The sequence below is a fragment of the Neolamprologus brichardi genome, chromosome 22, assembly GCF_056152115.1.
Source record: "Neolamprologus brichardi isolate AB-2024 chromosome 22, ASM5615211v1, whole genome shotgun sequence".
Taxonomy (NCBI): domain Eukaryota; kingdom Metazoa; phylum Chordata; class Actinopteri; order Cichliformes; family Cichlidae; genus Neolamprologus; species Neolamprologus brichardi.
This window is the reverse complement of record NC_142124.1, coordinates 26951726-26972102: the sequence shown is the minus strand read 5'-3', so window position 1 is coordinate 26972102 and position 20377 is coordinate 26951726. Positions and strand designations below refer to the sequence as shown.

The following is a 20377-nucleotide window of genomic DNA, read 5'->3' as shown; positions in this document are numbered from 1 at the left end:
GCACTCAAATGCTCAGTTTAGACAGTTCACTTATCTGTGAAATATCCCAACATCTGCAGGCATTCATTCAAAAAAGAAAAAGAAAAAGAAAAAAAGGCAGGAAATTCAACAGATCCTTGAATTTTAAGGCTGCTCACCCCCAAAAAACCGGCACAGTCTGTCCTAACAAGCTCTCGCAGTATTTTACGACTCAGAAGAGAGGATCACAGTGCCAGCGTGCTTTGAAAAATGTAATCCCTCTGGACTGTGTTCTTGCATGGACGTGTCCTGCAAAAACTGCACGTTACCAGATGATGTCAGAGGTTGAGCTGGGTTTAAAACTTTCTTGCCAATCATCTCTGCACCCCTGATGTGCTGCTGGAATGGTCTCAATCAAATGACTGAAAATAGAGGTTTTTGATAATCCCCCAGAGTGTCTATGACGGTAACAATCATCAACATTACATTTGGTTTACATTGTTAGCATAGCAATTCAATTTTATTTATATAGCACAGCGTTAAACGGCAGACTTTTTAAGAAAGTTTAAAAAGAAAGGCAAAGACCTTACAAAAAAAGAGCTCCAATGACCAGGCGATCAACCAGCAACAGGCAAAAGCACGAAGAGCTCTAGAGAAGAACGAAGCTAAAGGAGGTGCAGCCACCTACTCTGACAGGTTGGGGCGAAGGGAAAGGCGAGAGGATCGTTAACCATATTAAATTATGCATTAGTCTCACGGACATTAAGAAGTCTTAAATCAAAAATGGCAGAAAGAGTAATTAGTCTAATCATTGTTACATTTAGTTAAGGCGTCAGTCACAGAATCTAAGAGACCGGTCAGCAACCCCCTGGCAACCGCTTGTTGCTAAGAAAAAATTAGTATTCCCAGACAGTTGCAAACGACTGCTGGCAGTCACCGTGAATATAACTGCTAAAGCCCCAGTCACACAGACGTAGTGATTGGTCAGTGACCCCTTGCCAACCTCAGGTTTCTAGGGAAAATCATGTGTTGCCCAACTGGCTGTCGAGTGGTTGCTGGCAGTGGTTAGAATTTTTCCTTAAAGAGGAGCTATACCAACAACATCTTTGTGATTCCTTTTTTCCTCTAGCATATTTTTTCGTTCACCACACTTTACTTGGAAGACGCCGACTTACTGAAGGAGACCGTTCGCCTTCAAAGTAAAAGCTGCGACTTTTGACATGTACTGATTTCAGCAGGGACAACTGTTACTTTTCTGGTTTGTCTGACACTTTTCCAAGTTTTAGTTACAGTCGGTGGCAAATGTTTGCAGACATGTGTCATCTTCCATGCAAACCACGTATGAGCACAGTAACCTGCTCGTGACCAAAGCAAATACAAGGAGCTCTATGTCACCCAGCAACCACTCGCAAAGGGGTCATGAAACATACACTCACCTAGTTTTCAGCAACAGGGAATGAAAGAAGGGCTCTGATGTGCAATATACTTATGCAAATAAACAAGTTTTTTATTTTGAAGTATTGTCTATATTTTGAATAGTTAAAAACAGACTTTCTTCCTCTGTAAGAATCACATACTGGAAAACGGCACTCGAGATTATGCAGACAGGCTTCTATACAAAGAGAAACATTAGCTCTTGCTGATGCCTCAAGTGAACAATGCATGCTTAACATATAATATGAGCTTTAATTTGCTTTCCATTATAAAATAAAAAAAGACAAATGGTGCAGTTTATGTTGAAAAGAACAAAACCGAATGGAGGAGTGTTAGTATGACTCACGGGCGATCTAAAAACTCACCATCACCCAGTCCAATCCAGTGCAGCTGATTCAGGTAACTCAGCTAGCAGGCATAGATGTGCAAAACCTTAGAGCTCTCTGGGGTGTAAGTTACTGTATTAGATATTTTTTGAGCTGTGAAAGCAAACCAAAAATCCTACAAATACCCTACAACAATGCTGGCAGTGTGACTAGATAACCTTTAAATTCTGAAACAGTCTAAATGCTCATGTTTCTTTGGGGAGAACAAAGAAACTCCATAATCTGCAAAACACTAAAAAGACCAGTTACCTGTTACATGTATTTGTTGCTTCTTTTTGTGATCCATGAATAAGACTTTGGCATTATGTTTGCAGACAAAGTCACTATTGGAAATAGACTAGTAAATGGGATCTCTGGAACTAATTACAAGGCTGTGGCTGCCTTTAAATACCAGGTGGGCAGAACAATACCAAGTCCTGATGACAGAGGAGAACAAAAGGCCACCCCAGCTGGATAAAAAGAGGACATGAAGAGATTCAGCCTTTAAAAACACAGTGTGTATGTGTGTGTTGGTCAGACTGTGCTCAAAGGTCAGTTACAAAGTAATGACATTCTGCGTGGTACTCAAACCTCTGATTACTACACCAATAATCCCTCTTTCTTTAACTCTTTCTGGGACAATTAGTTCATTTAAAGTCCACCTGAATAGAAATCTAGTCTAATTAATGCTTTCCTGATGGATTTATGGTCTCGACTGTTAGCTTTTTGAATACAACGTAATGTTCCTGCGTTCAAAAGCTAAGCTGATCGCTCAGAATGATGTTTTGGGACTTTGCAAACAGTGCTGTTACACATCTACAGTCAATATTCAGAGAATGCCCATATAGCAGACAGAATAGTAAAACAAAGAATCACATTAGAGCAGCCCTGTGATGGACTGGCTGTCCATGGTGCAGCTTAGCCTGTGGAGCCGATACAGCCACCGGCCCAACCGAGACCCTCATTCAATAAGCAGCCGAGAAAATGGATGGATCGATCTGATTAAACAACAGTGGACCGAGACAACTCGCCGCAATTCTAGTCTAAATTCTACTGCATTAACAAAAGAGACATTTAACTGCCCTAAACTGAATCTTTGCCTCTGTATGCCCATTAAACTGTTCCATCTATCTTTCTATCCCCCATGTATGTCTTAGTGACCCAGTGAACACATTTAGATCAACTGCAACTCCGCAACAGGAGTGGAGAGGTGGTAGATGCTCCCACTGTAACAGGAGCCAGACGTGAGCCTTTGCTGGTCATTTCACCGATGTCTACAACCCAGTTATTTCTCCTAGACTTCACTGTAATTACCCCTTTCAGTCAGCACTCTCTGATATTGAGAGAAAGGCCGTGTAATGGATCTGTAACCAAGGTGTCACATCACATTCAGAACATATGATGAGATACGAGATATCACTTCTTAAAGCCAAATCATGGGTTTGCTGCTACCACACTGCCATGAAATTTAAATTCCGGTAAAATTTAGAAAGCTAGTCTTTACTCATGAATTTCCACTTCACTGCTCTCTAGGCTAGTGCATCCTTTGGTAAACATCTGAAGTATGCGGGCTAGTACTGAAACATTACAAGATTGTCAAATATTTCCATCTAATAAACATATATTTACTCTGTCATCTGTGAGTGATTGATACAGATCCCTGGGTAGGGGAGGATAACTGCTGACCAAAATTCAAAACACTTGCTTTAAATAAGTGTTGGTCAGCTCCAAATTCTAACTGATTTTGGAAGCAGATGCCTTAACGTGACTCAGCTGCCTTAGTTAATCATTTTTAATGGGGTCGATTCAATTTGAATCAAACATTAAGCTGTTCAGATGTTTGTATCAATTAGCTGCTTCCTACTGGGACATTTAGACTTTATTAACATTCTATTGTGAATTGTCTTAATGTGTCCTTCCTGACAGCTATGAAAGCTATTAATTAGTGACAATTAGGCCAACAGCCAATGATAGCAGTTATGTGGAAAGGCAACACTCTTGTCCGTCTTTCAGAATGATTAATCACGTAGTCTGCACTACCTTTTTAATTGATCTCGTGTGCTACAAAGCATTTATCTTAGCAAACATTAACCAGCCATAGTAGCGGCATTATCAGAGGTAGCAACATTAGCGTTTGAACTCAGTGTCAAAGTGTTTTGGATTTGTATGTAAGGGTGTATGAGACTGAAGAAAAGAGTTTTAAAGGGCAAATTAAAAGAAAGGGCAAGAGAGATTATGTGATGCTACAATCTTTTCAATTGTTTATAAAAATGGACCACCTGTGCTTTCCGAGCAAAGTAGGGTGCTGCAGCGATGTTGTACAGCCCTCCAAGTCTCCTCATAATATGCTGTCACCCAGGCACATCATTTTTGCAAGCTGCAAGCTCTGTGCACACACACTGCTTGCTCTGGAAGATACAGTTTGCATTCCAGGTCAGAGGGCAATGACAGGATAACAGTATGCTCAGTGGTTCTCAGCAGGTGTTCGGTTACAGCCACGGCCGGTGCGTGTCAGGGCCAGAAACCTGTCAGTGGTGTGAGCTGGATCAGTCCATTACATTCAAAAAAGTTTCAGTTACACGGATCCACAGCGCTGCTGTTCCTGTGGATCCCGGACCAACATCTGATGAGCCTCAATGAAACATGATAGATGAACTGCTTCCTAGCAGCCTTATCCAAGGAAAGGAAAATCCATACTGTGTGAGAGCAGAAGGTATAAACTGGCAGCGGTGGGACTTGAGATCCTTTCAGCAATGGCAGACAAAGCAAACACAGAAGGAATGAGGTACTTATTTTAATTTAATCAAATTAAATTAACACTTATTCACGCTCACGCCTCCAGCTAATTTAAAATAAACAAATATAATAAAAAAATGTCTTAGAACTGTGTGAAGAAGACTAAGATACCCAGAGAGATGCCATCCAATCACAGGGAGAACATGCAAACACACAAAGACCCCAGCTGACTGATGGCTGAGGAGTGACAGTGCTAACCACTGCACTGCCCTCTGAATCATAAACAATCATTAAAAACTTGACTTATTTTGATGCGCAGCTGCAGCAGAAAAATACAATTCTTTTCCACATCCCAGTTAGCTAAGCCTTATATAGTTCACATGATGAAGGTCAAATGATACAAACATCAGATAAATTTCTATACTTTCCATTATTCATTTAATTTTTCTAACAGATCTGAGGCATCCACAGACTGAAATCAGGAGGGAAAAAAGCAAAGCTACTCCATTCATGTGAGAAAAGATCTGATTACATCTCTGTGGCATCAGAGCATCAATGAGGAGGATCGATAGTGACAGATGATGCAGTAGAGTGACTTCTCGCTCACTGACGGGCTATGTCGTCTACCACCGTCGCCAAAAAGAACGGCGGGCTGGGCACATGTCCAAGAATTATGTTTAAAGACAAAAATGCTTGTGCACTGGCCCCAGCTCGAACCCAGCAAACTCAAACAAACATCACCAAGAAGCAGGCGAAACAGTTTCTCGATATATATCGAGACAGAATTTTATATCAGATTATTAATATATTCAATGCCTTTAAATATGAAAAATACATATTGTGAGATTGTTAGTATAGCTCAGTCAATGCAATTAATACCTTATATATAAACTGCTTATTATATGCAATCATCTCATAGTTTATTCCTCTCTAATTTTACTGACAAACACACCATCAACCATCAAGTCTTTATTATCCAGGGTGCTTTCAATGTGCAAACATGGCTCATGCACGGAAGAGATGACTCGGTGCCACAGTGATTAAAATACTTCAGATGGTATTCATGATATAAATTATATAGATACCCGGAGTTTCTCTCTGCTGATTGGTGTCACTTTGATTTGCACCAAAACAAGTGAAAATGATGATTCCTAACTGGACAGACTTAGGTGTGAATGACTTGTATTGTATGTTTTTCCTTACAGACACACAACTAAAGTCAAAATAATACAGAAAAAAAATCAACTATAATAATAATTAAATGATCCAACCTTTAAATCTAACAGTAACTGAATAGTTACGATTGATTTTAAACTGGATAAATTTACCTTTTAATATGAATCTTTAAAGGTGCAATCAAGACTTTTTTAAAGGTTATTTAATTGAAAAGTGTTGTACTCTTAAACACACACTGACTAGAGTGTAATTTTCAAATAAATTGATGTGTTTGCATAAACTTAAAATAATCCATTTCAAATACATAAGAGCAAGTGCCGGGTTGTGGAAGCTGCCATGTTCCTCTTGAATACAAGATGGGCATCGTGGTTCCAACTAATCATGTTTTATGAGCCACATACATACACCTTATAAGCTACTCTTAATTTAAAGATCACAAATGGCTCTTTCAAACTATATATTACCATTTAATATGTGTACATGTCTATTTTTTCATTATCATATTCACCTAATGTCTTTTGCTTCCTCCATCACTGCTCTCTCTCCTCCTGATTTTCACCTCATCTTCTTCCTCCTCACCGTAAGCCTCAACTCCTGAACTGAAGTCAGGGCTCTAACAAGTGAAAATGTGCACATGCGTATTTATTCCCAGCATTGCTCTGGACACCTAACAACAAACAAGCTAAACAAGCATTCATTCTGGCAGCTAATGTTAGGCTCAAATGTCCTAAAAAGAAAAGAAAATAGAGTAAGAGTCTCTAAAAATAAAGAATGTACATAGATTGTATTTGCTGAGTATCCCAGTCCAATGATGACAGATTCGCTTTAAAGACTAACAGCAGCAAAAGCACCAGTGCTTTGTAATAGAAAAGCCCAGGATATCCTCTACAGCTCATCTCAGTATTGCTGTCATCAGACAGAAGACTCCTTTCCAAGTTTTACAGCCAACCAGGGGAAATAGACGAGGACACGTATTGACAGCTGAGGTAAACAGTGGACTGACAGCCTACACTCATTACAGATGAAAAGCTACTGTTTGTTTGCCCTACAGTAGCCACAGTAGCTTGGATTACAGTATGCACGTGAATTTGGAGGCGTACGAGTGTAGAGCTTTTACACATTGTACTTTTAACTTTAAAGTAGTTCTTAACATCCATCCATCCATCCATCCATCCTCTTATTCTCATGATAATGATTTCAACTCTCCAGGCCTATCAGTGTGTCTATTTCAAGCCACACATTATTTTCGATACACCGAGCACCTTGGTTCAGCATCACAAGTGAGCGGAAAAAGGTCTGCAGTCAAGCACTGGTTACAAGATAAGCTGCTACCTAGTTTGTGAAAGAAACTGCCCGAAATCAAAGTTAACTAACTCTGTATTGACCCAAGTAAAAGTATGTCTCCATTAAAGACACACAATCAGATGTTTGTTAGTATTTCCCACAGTTAAAGGTTTATGGAGGAAAGTTTAGTAGCTGTGCTACAACGTTCCTCCTTTTAGCAGAAATAAGTGTAGGAACATTGGTTGGACTTGGTTGCATTTAGAAATGTCAGGTAATCTGTCTTTGAGGAATGAAAAGACAGCCGTTGGGGATACTCTTGTTTCCTCTACAGAAATCAATAAGGGAGGTGGTTTTATTTGATATAAGACTGGGAAAGAGAAATAGGTTTAGGCCGAAAATACATTTGGAAAACAGTGACAACTAAGCTAATGCTGAAGAAACACTGGATAGTTACAATTATACAACACAAATAATGAGTTCAAATGGAGCACGTTTTTTCTGGACATTGTGACGAAACCTCCCCAAATTGATCTCCACAACTTCAATTCAAACCTTTACTTTAGCCGCATCTATATAATTTTACTAAACTTTTATTTCCCCTACTCTTTCCTCCCATCCCAGCAGTCTAAATGAATGGGCGAGTGTGTAGTGTGCTATCTGTGGCAAGCCGGGGGAGTTTTGATTTATTTCCACAGCTCACCCAAACTGACGCACTGACAGCCCGGATTGTTCTGTAGCCATGATAAATACCCCATAAACAGACGCTCCAAGCCTGTTAAATGTGCTAACTGTGGATCCATACAGGGCCGGAGAGAAAAAGGAAAGGCTAGATAGGGAATCGCAGAGTGGGCTGGTTTACGCTTTGCTCTCATTTCCACATTAAAGCTACCAGGGTGATAGGATAAGACTGGTGATTTCAGCCAAAGTAGAACAAATGATCCTTTCATGCCTCCTCCTAATGTGGTAAAAATGTATTAACAATGCTTTGTTACTCAGTGTTGTGTTATGGTAATCCTACATGACACAATGCGCAGAAATCATTATTCACGTTCATAATGGGTTAAATGATGAGCTGAAAAGCAACTGACTCTTCCTGTCAGATCCCCTTGCTCAGGCTAACTGGGAAGAAGAATCAGTTGAAGCCTTTCCTGTTAAGCTACCCAGTGATTTCCCCTCTACTGCAAATATGACTCTCTTTGTTTCCATCCACACATCCATCTTAGTCCATCTGAGTCAGGGCTGCCTCTGTAAATCACGCAGACTAGCCAGGAGACTTGCAAAAGAAGTGTGAATGGTCCAATATCTCTCTCTGGCTTCAATTGGAGATCTTTAGGATGGCTGACTGACAGAGCTAAAAAAGAAACAAGCAGATAAATCAGGCTCTGCCAACCCAGTCCTCCTCACAGCACCCATCAGTCAGCTAAATGGGCCACACCTGCTGCAAATTTAAGGCTACTTGCACTCCAGTAGATGGAGGCTGGTGCGGTGTGTGTTTGTGTTTATGTCCTAGCAGACATAGAAGAATACAAGTAGATTTTCCTGAAGGTTTACAGATTAAAATCTCATTTTTGAAAAGTTTTTCCAGTAAGCCATACCCATTCATTCATAGGCACATTAATACAGAGCTTTACTGTGTACCTTTAAGAACTCTCACTCTGATGAATGCATCAGGGGCAGCTGGGGTTCAGTATTGCATCCTGCCAAAGGACACTTTAACATATGGACCAAGGAACCAGATATCAAACCACCAATCTTTGGATCAGTAGATTCTACCTCCTGAGTCACAGGGTAAGTAATGTTCACTAGCAAGTGGCTGACGTCACACCGGCGACAACTTGTAGCCAATATATGTGCTGGAAATAAGAAAAAAAAATCTACAGAGCTTACTCGCCTTCCTTTTCTGCTGCTGCAGAAAAATCCAACAACTGAACAGCTCTAAACAACTACAAATACAAATTCCTCCAACAAGTCTTTATTCTCGATTATTTCATGTAATTATAACTTTTAATGATTTTCTAAACAGAAAACACAGCAGGCTAAAGACCAACTCAGTACATTCATTACACGCTTGTTTGTCCAAAAACATTAATTGATGCTAATTTGTACGACAGTTTAACTGATTAACTTATTCATCAAGTAAAAAATACTAAACTTTGAAGGGAGGAACACCCATGTGAGTATGTGATTAATTCCTCTGTTTCACATTGAATACTTTTTCCAGTCTTTTCAGTTGTGTGACTGTAATAAACCATTTGCTGAGTCAATTAAAATTAATTATTAGAATTAAAATCGAAGCACTAAGCTTTTATTCCTTGTATTCTCTTTGCATACTCAAAACATTGTGTGTGTGTGTGTGTGTGTGTGTGTGTGTGTGTGTGTTAGCCAGAATGCAACAGGCTGATTATGATTTGTGAAGCCGTCTAGCGCTGCTGCCCTTCATTCAACTTTGGATTCTAGCATTTTTAAGTAAAATGTAACAGAACAAAAACAACCAGAGACAAACATGACTTCATGCTAGTAAGTACTAATGCAGTCAAGATTTGATGTAGCTTAATATAGAGCAAAAAATGCTTTATACATTTCTGACAGCAGTAAGTAAAGCAAGTAAGCATATTGCTAACTTGTAAACACTAAACAGCCCGTGATAGCGGAAAAAGGTGGAAGTATCCCTGAATCAGTTAATCAAATAACTGTATGAGTATTAGATGCACAACAGGGCATGTTCATGTAAGACTGTGAGTCATTTAACCTTTACATACTGTTGATATTCAATGCCTTCACAGTATGGAAGCTGAGATAGTGACCCTGATCAGTACAAGCGGAAGAGAATGGATGGCTGGATTTATTTTAGATTATTTAGTTATGTTGTGGGTGTCTGTGCTTGTAGGTGAAAAGGTAACGTGCTTGGTTTTATATAGCAATGTCACAATCATACAGCACTTTATTCCACACACCTCAAACACTTAAACTACCTCACATTAATGGCTTATTTAGAATTACCCATTAATCTAACAGGAGGACTGTGGGAGGATGCCAAAATAGCTGGAGGAAGCCCAGGGGAAAGCTCGGGGAGAATGTGGAAAATCCACACAGAGTGGCTGCAGCCAGTGCGGTAACAGTGCTAACCACTACAGCACCACATTTCATATTTGTGCCTATGTCAAGAGACAACTTCTCAAGGTACTCTGTCGTAGGACTTTTTGTGCACCAAATATGATCGCGTCTGTGCCGTTTTACTGTTACCACTTTCTTTATTTGACCTGCACTGGTAGATCGAAAATCCATTCAAGGACATACAAAAATATAACATTTTGATATATTTAGTTTTGGGCTTGTGTATTGCTTAATTGGTGATTCTAAATTGCCTAGAGGTGTGAATATGAGTTTGAATGGTTGTCTGTCTTTGTGTGTTAGCCCTGCGTAGCTATGGTAACTGGGAGCTCCAGCCCCCCTGTGACCCTGAATTGGATAAGTGGAAGAGGATGGATAGATGCTGCATAGTGGGCCACTTTGGGGAAAGTCTTCAGTTAAATAATGTAAAGTCGTATTATTATTAAAATATTTATCATTTACACAAAATTTCTGTTTTCTTGCATATTAGGTTACAAACAAGCAAAACGCATTTAAAAGATTTAAATAGAATAGCTTTCCAATGAGTGACAGTTCAAAATAATCCTTATTTTTCTTATACTTCATCTTAGTGCAGCCCCTGAGTTCATTCATTGTCAGAATCAGAAACCAACTTTCACCTGATTCACTGCCCTCCAGGAATTGAAAGTTTAAAAAGCAGGTAGTGTGGTTGTCTGTGGTCACAGCTGGAGCTGTGTGCCTGAGATAACCATATAGGGAGATCTGCTGTCAATGGCATCATCCACAGCCAGACTGGAAAAAAAATTAGAGCAGTCTGATATTTGAGCTTCTGGTTCATGCAGATGAATTATGATTAACTCGCTTTTTGAAACTTTAGCCGCGTTTATTATAAGCATTTAGATATTAATATATATTACATAAACATAAAAGAAGGGCAGATGTTTAACTAGATCTAAACCTAATCATGGTGCACAAGTTTGCACACGAGGTTCAGTTATATCTGAAATAAAAACAGAGATGTGCCCAACGCCCGGTAGATGCGTTTGCATTTCTAGGAACTTGTCACAAACTGAAGAAGGCTTTCTGCCATCTCCCACCGGCCCCATAACTGCTGTGCTGAAAACCGCAGAGGAGCCTGAAATTGATGTGCGCACAGATGCGACATATTAGCAGCTACAGGTGCAGTCAGAGCACTTCTCTTTCATTTTAGTCATGCATGCATTCGCCTCTTTCGTCTCTCTCAGGTCAGCTCCTCTAATCATTGTCACTGCAACGGGACTTCAGCGTTAGGTGAGTCTGGGCTGTTTGGCAGCATCATTTGTCAAACCTGCAGCACTTATGGCAGATGAGCTTCTGACAATCGCTTAAAGCCACATTGCCCCCTGTGTGTGTTGAAAAGCCACCGCCTGTGACTGCTCCAAATGTCTATCTGTGGATGCGGAGGGTACTGGGGGGAGAAAAAGGAGTGTGAGCCGTTTCAGAAGTGCTGTCTTATTAAATTATTTCTTCGCCTTTTACAGCGTGGCCTCCACCATTCGCTTTCCATCCCTCTGCTAGACTAAACATTTGTCTTTCCATTCATGGCTGCATTTGTATTCCACTGAAATGGTTTCCTGGTGGCGTAGTGAGGTGGGGGGAGGAACGGGTACAAAGTCCGCGCTCAGGCTCCGAGTTTTCCACGTCGCTGCATGGTAACAACGCTCAACACACCGAATGCTGAAAATCATCAACTGTCTGTAACTACATAATTCAACTTCAAAATTTTGGAGTCAGATTTTTATCCAGGAATAGGATTTGACTTGACACGTGTGTGTATAACATGTGCTCTCATTTACAAAGTACAGAGATGATTGCTTACAGATCAATTAAACTATCAGTCCCATCCTACACATGTCAGGGTCCTTCTTGTCTGATATAAACCTGCTGCCCCCTCTGTGTACAGTATCATCATCCACCCAGCTGGTGTCACACCCTCACACAGCTCCGTCTTGATAAGATACCTTTATTAGTCCCACAAAGGGAAATTTCATGTTAAGGCTGCCGACCTATTGCACGCAATAGGTCAATGTTTATTTAACAACACTCCATTAAGCTGACTCCCATCACATGTTGCACCACTTTACCTTTAATCAAACTGATAGCTGAGATGCTATAATCAATGAGGCTTTACAGAATGGCCGGCTGTGTAACTATGAAGGGCCTGTGTGGCAGGTTGGTTTCGTGTTAAAGTCACTACGGGCGTGTTAAACCTTCAAATGCTTCTACTTTCAGTAAATATGAACATTTGTATTCATCCATCCGTGAATTTTCTTCTGCTTTTCCAGTTTAGGGTCACACGTGGTCCGGACCCTCTCTGAACACGTTTATGTTCGGGAAAAAGCCTACATGTTTAAAATGCAGCACAGCACGAATTCACATACTGTTTTCATATGCAAGTGTGACTTTGTTCATTTAAAAGAAAATGCCACAGAGTATTTTTTTACCTACTATGAAAGAATTTTGATAAGCTTTTGGTCAGCAATGAGACAAAATCCTTCTCTGAAGTCGTCTATGTTGAAAATCTGGGCACGTTCACGTAAACTTCTTGTCCGTTTTGCTAGCACCAAATTCAGTTCCCTGCTTTCTCAGCTCAGCTATGTCCCGTCTATTACACACAGTATTAGAAAGCAGATTTTAAAAAGTGGGGTGTGATTTGTGCTGAGTAAAATCTTTCCTCAGAAAAATGTGATCTAACAGCCTCCCGTCAAACGTCCTCCCTCCAATTCTAAGGATGACAAGTACTCCTTATGGGTTTTGGGAGTGCAATAAAATTTTGTCACAGATAATTAAACCAGTCAGCCAGCAGCCCTGTGAAAAACAATAGCTGAGAATCTCCAAGACTGCCCTGCTGACATTTAGACTGTTTGTGAAGCCGTCTCACAATTTCAACAGTGCTTCCAAATCCACGGTCAACATATATAGTTTAGACTTGCTTTTCAGGATCTGTAACAGACTGGCGGACTGCTGGAGCTGAAAATTACAGGACTATGAAGAGCAGCGAAAGTCAGGGGACTTTTTTTTAATTAGGGCTCAAACTCAGGCAAAGAGAAACGTATCAATCCAGACTCGTATAGCGCCAAGTGCAGCTATTCTAGGAATAAGCTATGATATAATCTGTCATAAAGGTTTTTCCTCATCTGTAACAACATGGCCTTAAATTATATTGTAAATACGTCTGGTATACTGAAGTCACAGCACTATATTCATACTTCTCTTAAACAAATACAAACCCAACTGCAGCAGGTTAGGAATTATAGCTTCTGTGAAATCAAACTTGTGGAGATGATGTAAAAGTTGTCGACTCTTTCCACGTACTATATTTTAGGGCAGACAGAACAGTATAAACGAGCGCAGCTCTCTAATCTAGTGTTTATTGCATAATGTCTTTTCACTTGATGTTTTGTCGTCAGCAAAGGTTTACCACAGAAACACAAAAGTAATCCGCTTTAATTTCTCGCCCACTCAGTGAATTAGAGCCATTTTTCTGAACCTCAGCAAAATGAAATTCAGCACTAACAAAACGATGTTTTACTAATTTAAACAAAAAGACTTGCATATTTGCGATAACGCAGTGAATTTGATCATATATGATCTCACTTTATTGCAAGTCTGCTGATGGGACTGTGGGGCGGATTCTGCCCTGAGGTAGAATCATTTACTAATGGCCTCTGTTTGCTCTCCATTCAATAATAGTAATGAGACTATAAACAAACACAAAGCCATAAAACTGATTCTGGCACTTTCCATGTTCTCTTGAACCCGTGTGATTAAATATTCATAGGGTTTCTATAGAAGCAAATCATGAAGAGGATCAAGTTTCTCATGCCACATAATTGGTGAAGCACAGGCAGAGATGCCCGTTTCTCCAGCTTAAGGCCAAGAACGTGTAACTAAAAAGCATTTACACAGTTTAAGTTTTTAATATATTGTGTTTCACTACAAACAGCTATGATGACATACAGTTAGTGACACATGACGCATTTCTGACTCCAGCTAAGTGGATGTAATGTGGTTACATGTTAAGCTTTTTTAGACTCGACTTAGTACTACAGCCCTGCGCTGCCTGGAGGATGGGTGGACAGAGTATATGAAAAACAAACAAACAGAATTTACTTTAAGAATTAAGTCGACCTGAAGAGTTCGAGAGAAAAAAGTATGAATAAGTAGTTGAAAACATTAAATTATCAATACAAATTTGTAAATTATTAATAGAAAGTAAGACTAGCAGCTGTTAGGTAATGCATAAGCAGTGCAAACAGCCAGCTAGAATCATGAATAAAAAAGTTGGATATGTTTGAAGTGTTGCTTGAAAATGAAAACGATAGACTGTGGACTCCACTGTTAGAAGTAGAACAATCAACAGCATTAAATGAGTAGGTATACTAACTAAACTGTGGATGAGTGGTTTTAATGATATACTAATAGGACACCAGCTGTAACAGATGGTTACAGTAAGGTGAATAGAGTTCATATCCAGTTTGAACGTGCAGACTTTCCACAGGCCTGAGAGCACTGGGGGCATCTGACCCCGTCCTTTATTCAATAAGCATCTATTTTTTTTTATTATCAGTGCAATATAAGGTTTTAAGATTACAGTTTAGTTTTGCAAATGATTGAACATTTGTCATTACACATCAGAAAATAAAATGAATTATTGTAGAAGAACATCATTATGGAAAAGTTCAAAAATGAATTTTGGATAACGTGGTACTAGTTACACTAAGATAAAGCATGCACTGTGAAACAGACTCACAGTTTGCTACGACAAAAACATTTTATTAAACTAAGTATTGCAAAAGTAAAACGACTGAATTTAATTTGCCTCCGGTTCATCAGACCTGCAGCCTCCCTGTCATCCAGCGCTCACATTGCTCTCCCCAGGCCTAAGGCTCTGCTCCGGATGTCACTCTTTATTTATTTACTCTGGACTCTCTGCTCGGTTCAGCTACACTTCCTCTGCTACTCTTGCGCAGCCAGCAACCCACCCGGCTCTCCACGCGTCCAGCCACACATTCTGCCCCGGCTCAACATCCCATCTGCATCGTCCTGCAGTAATTATTCATCTTTTATCTAAGCAGATCTTGGCCAAAGGAAAAAGATATTTGCCCAAAACTGTGATGCCGGATAAAATGTAAAAGGCAGAATGATTTCCAAATCTCATAAACCCTTATTTTTCCACAATAGAACACAAAAATCACACTGAATCTAAACTGAGACATGTTACTATTTCTAATTTATTTATTTATTTAACATAGGTTTAATATCAGCTCATTTTCAATTTGATAGCAGTAAGACTTCTCAAAACAGTTGAGTCGGGGTCACAAAAGGACAGAATAGTAAGTAATTTTAAAAGGAGACAGCAATTTTGCAAATACTTGAGTAAATTGGTAACAGATCAATGATGACTGGATATGAAAAGAACCTGAGTTCAAAAGTAAATATCGACAGAGGTTCACCAATCTGCAAAAAAAACAATGTCTAAACATTCCAGAATATAAAAAAGTGAATACTTTAAATCTTCTCTTCATCTAAAATCATCAAAAGATCCCAGGAGTCTGGAGAAATCTCTGTGCACAAAGGCCAAGGCCTAAAAAAATCTGTGCTGGATCTCTACGACATTTCAAACAGCGCTGCACTGAAAGCAGGAATCATTCTGTCACAGAATTTACAGCATGGGCTCAGGAACATTTCCACTCGTGCCTGTGAACACAGTTTGCTATGCCATCCACAAATGAAGGTTAAAGCAAAGATGAAGGCTGCCATCTTCAGCGAGGCCAAGTGGAAATCCTAGAATCTGATATGAATGACACAAACTGTAGAGTGTGATACGAATGAAGGGGGAAAAACACTGTTCCATTTGACTGGAAAATGCCATAAAACAGACCTGGGGTGGCACTGGGAAGTAAATGACTCCTTTGGCACATTTAAGCACTTTGAAATGTTTATCATTGACAGCTAACACCCTTTAAATTAGCTAATATTACATGCTGATGGTTCAGAGACGTATGCTGAGATGTAACGTGTATTTTTTATGCACTCATCAAGACTATTAAGGAGCAGAAAATAATTTGATTTCCAAACAGCACAAATCTCATGCAGCCATTTCACATCAGCGCTGTAATAATCTATGCATGCCATTTCTAACAGACAGTGAAATTATATCTGCAGCAGCTTCTGCATCAATCTTAGAAAACATAAGAGTGTGTCACACAAACCAAAAGAGAGAAAGGACAAGAAAAGGAGAGAAATTATTAGACTGAAATTCTGGAATGATTCTATATTAACAGCATTAACATAATACGTTACTTAAGCGTTGAGCTTCATTTAGGCTCTTTGGTCATCTATCACGTCAGGAACGAAGACATTTCAAGCATCCAACTGGACTAATGATTTTAGACATTGGGGAAATCGTTGAACTATACCCATAATTGAGCCTGTGATAGCCTTGGCAACCTCGATAAAGGCATGCTAATGGGCTGAGGCAAATTATCTGGCTCACAACAAGCAATCCTCGCAAAGGCCCGGGTCTGAGCTGCATAACTACTTTTGCAGGAATGAAGACATGAGGGATTAACAGTTATGTGTGCAATAAGAATGCACACATGAAACAGAACATCAGCTTTTCTCTGGAAAGTATTTGAAGAAAGTGCATGTCAAATGCCAAAACATCCAGCGAATGTTGCTCCTGATTCCTCCATTTCTGTCTCAACAGATTCTTACATTTCCATGCTTGATCTGCTGTGTCGCTTCATTTCGCAGATTGCTTTCTCTTTGCAAAAGGAGGACAGCCCCAGCTGACTAATCAAAATGCTGGCAGGGCCCGAAGAGAGGCCAGGAATCTCAGAAAACAAACACCGGCAGTAAATCAAAAGTGATTTTAGAGGATGATCACAGATGGTGAGACTGAAAAGTGCTCCTACAAATTCTGTGAGTCCCCGGTGATTCGCACATTTCCCAAGCTGCTGTCTACACTTCTCCAAAATAGCTTGTGGCCCATTATAAATGCAAATAAAAAACATGGCTAGAGACCAGTTCTGGAGGTTTAAGCACTAACTGATGGGTGAGAGATGGTCATGGAACCACCAAAATAACCATAACTGGAAGACAAACATGCTCAAAGAAGTAAAATAAAATCCACGTAGAGCTTTAGTCATAATGTTGCACATTTCCAGTAGCTCGAGTTCACAAACATTCAACTGTGGGTGTGGCGTGTGAGCACAACCATTAATCTTGCAGGAAGACAAATGCAAGCACGCACACAAAAGAGACTCACCCCACTGCAAAGGAGCAAGCTGCAGGTGCTCCAGGACCAGCTGATTGAGGACTCCCTCAACGCTGGCTTCTCCACAGCGACGCAGAGATGGGTGGACGTGGTTAAGGACAGCAGCATGGAAAAGCTTTGGAGAGTTTCAGGAATTAATCAGCACGGGAGTCTCTGCTCTATATTTACACATGGAAAAACCTGGTATTAAATAAAAATACGTCACACTCTAAATATAACAACAATAACTAACAGACAGCTATTCTGAGGCAGGAACGAAGCCGGAGAAACGTCAAAGATACTCTAATGTAATTAAATTAAAGGAATGAACAGGCCCTTGAACTTCTGTGCTTGTCAGTGTATGCTTGTATGTCTTCAGACGTGGAATGTTGCAGAATTTCGCACAAAGAAATAGATATCACTTCCCATTTCCACTCAGTGCCTGCTGTATACCATATGTCAAAGAGCACATGTGAAAATCAGCTAATGCTTGTGTAATAAGACTGACTACCTTTTGGCAGCACGTCTAACTCAATATTAAAGGCTATTTAGATAAGACAAACTGAGTATCATGTGCCTGTAAATAATTATATAAAAGTTTAAGTATAAACCTGGAAATTGGAAAAAAAAAAGGCAATAAAAGTGCTTGATAAAATCAAAATAGCCAGCTTCCTGTTAGTTGGAGCCATTCTCTAAACCTAAGTCTTGTGGTGGTACATGTGCATACTGAATATGTTCATCTGGACGTAGCGTTTTCTGGGAGAAACGTTTCGTCACTCATCCAAGTGACTTCTTCAGTCTTCAGTTTATAAGATTGGGGGAAACCTGCAGTCAGCTGAGACTGAAGAAGTCACTTGGATGAGTGACGAAACGTTTCTCCCAGAAAACGCTACGTCCAGATGAACAGAATCAACTTTTGGAGATTTATTTTCCTGGATGATTGAGAATGCATCAAGACGATGCATACTGAATACTTCAACAACAATAATTAGAACCCATATAAACCATCCATGTCCATGACCCATAAAATATGCACTTTTTCAATAGTTTCTGACACGTGTAAAGTTTCATGAGTTTTCAAGAATGATTCATTTGTATAAAGAACATTAAAAGAAGCAGGGTTTCGTACGAGGCAAGTGCATGGACACTTAGGAAAATAATAATTTACAACATTAATTTAATTTTATCATTGGAGTTTTGATTAGATGGCAAAAAAGCTATAAACACAAGACAATTCTGATAGATTACAGCAAGTCACAACCATTTAAATTAAGCTTTATATCTTCCGCACAAACGTGGAAACAAACATTAGCCTGTGGTTACACTGAATGCGTATGAGGAGTGTTTGCAGAGTGTCTGCTCTCACGTCTCTCTGTAGCCACTTTCATTGATAACAATAGAAAAAAGGGATTAATTAGTAAAAGTGTGAAGCTGGCAGTCTGATTAGCAATGATGGCTGACTTATGTAGGGAATGACATGTCAGCTTTTGGAAAATACCAACCTGGGCTGAACCATGAATTTATTTTGTTTATATCTTGCTTGTTGCTAACATTCCAAAAATGTGGGTGTAACAGAATGAGATGCTCTAGAGGTCAGGTGTCGAAGTCCAGGCCTCGAGGGTCGGTGTCCTGCAGGTTGTGTCGTTGATCCAACACAGTTGATTTAAATGGCTCAATTACCCCCTCAACATGTCTTGAAGTTCTCCTGAGGCCTGGTAATGATTTAGTCATTTGATTCAGGTGTGTTGACCCAGGATGACATCTAAAACCTAAAGGGGACACCGGCCCTCGAGGCCTGGAGTTTGACACCCCTGCTCTAGAGAAATTGAATGCTGGATATTTGTAATGTTTGCAGCTTGGGTCTTGGGTTTTCTAAGGAGATTTGGTTTTCTGAAATAGGTCTGAAGCACCGATAAAACATCTGCATGAAAATTAAGAATGATGAATTTATTTGTGTTAGGTGACACAAAGAATCCATGTAAGTGGGGAAAAACATTAATGAAAACAAACACTGAGTCCTAGATATGAACACAAGAAAGGTTGGTGGGGTCTAAAGTACTTTTTTAATTCAATTAAATTCAGTTTTAATTATCTAGTGCAAAATCACAAAAGATCCTACAATAACGGGACGAAAACCTCAGAATCAGATGGCCACCCTATGAGGAAACACGTGGCGATAGTGGGGAGGAAAAACTCCCTTCTAACAGGAAGACACCTAGCAGAACCAGGTTCATGGCAGGACATAAGACACGTAGAAAAGTTCATTGTGTACGTAAGAAATACAGTGTTTCAAATCTTTTCTCTATGCCAACACTCAACACTGAGTGCCTCTCTTATGTCTACAAACAATATTTCCACAGTAGTAATCTGACCGGCCATTTGCCTGCTCCCTATACTAACACTTTAAGTTCAGAGCACGAGGCCACACGCTTTCATTTCTCTCGTCCTTTCTTATTTTTCCTTATATGAATTTTTATTTTTCTCCCATTCAGATTCTTTCTGCCAGCTTCTAGTTATCTTTAACGTCTAATAAACGGCAAAGTCAATCATGGGGAAATGAGCAATTTAGTGGACGTTTTAACACAAAACCACAACCCTCTGAGGCTTTCAACAATGACGAATCCCCTTTTAAAATGCTCTTAATGGTAATCATAGGCCAATACTGTAGTCCTTTTGTGTATCTTTTGTTCCCAGAAGTGTGTAACAGATTTACTACTGTAGAGAGGAAAGTCTGATTAAAATGCAGGAAAATGATCTTACTTCAGTTTAGATCGTATATACCGAAGAAACCCAAGCAGCAGCTGAGTGGATCTGTCAGTCATTTGGATTACAGTACAAACCTATGTAGATCAGCGGTTTGCTCATTGACCAAAACTGCTTAAACTTCCCCACTATATTATTAAAGAGCCAATACAGCTGCTTCTGTAGATACACTAAATGTGTGGATGGATGCACGCGGCTGATATTACACAAACATCCTCGAATAACTACCAAAGCTGTCAAAAAAACAGACATTATTTGCTGGTAACAGCAC

The 20377-nt window shown here is 39.7% G+C and overlaps 1 protein-coding gene across 1 annotated transcript in view; it reads right to left on the bottom strand.

Annotated features, from left to right (window-relative positions):
* Positions 1–20377, bottom strand: part of trappc9 (trafficking protein particle complex subunit 9) — a 242273-nt gene that overhangs the window by 46687 nt on the left and 175209 nt on the right. Inside the window, exon 22 of the mRNA XM_087835023.1 lies at positions 17356–17446. Within this exon, the coding sequence (XP_087691149.1) occupies positions 17356–17446 (91 nt within the window). The remainder of the gene's footprint in view (positions 1–17355; positions 17447–20377) is intronic.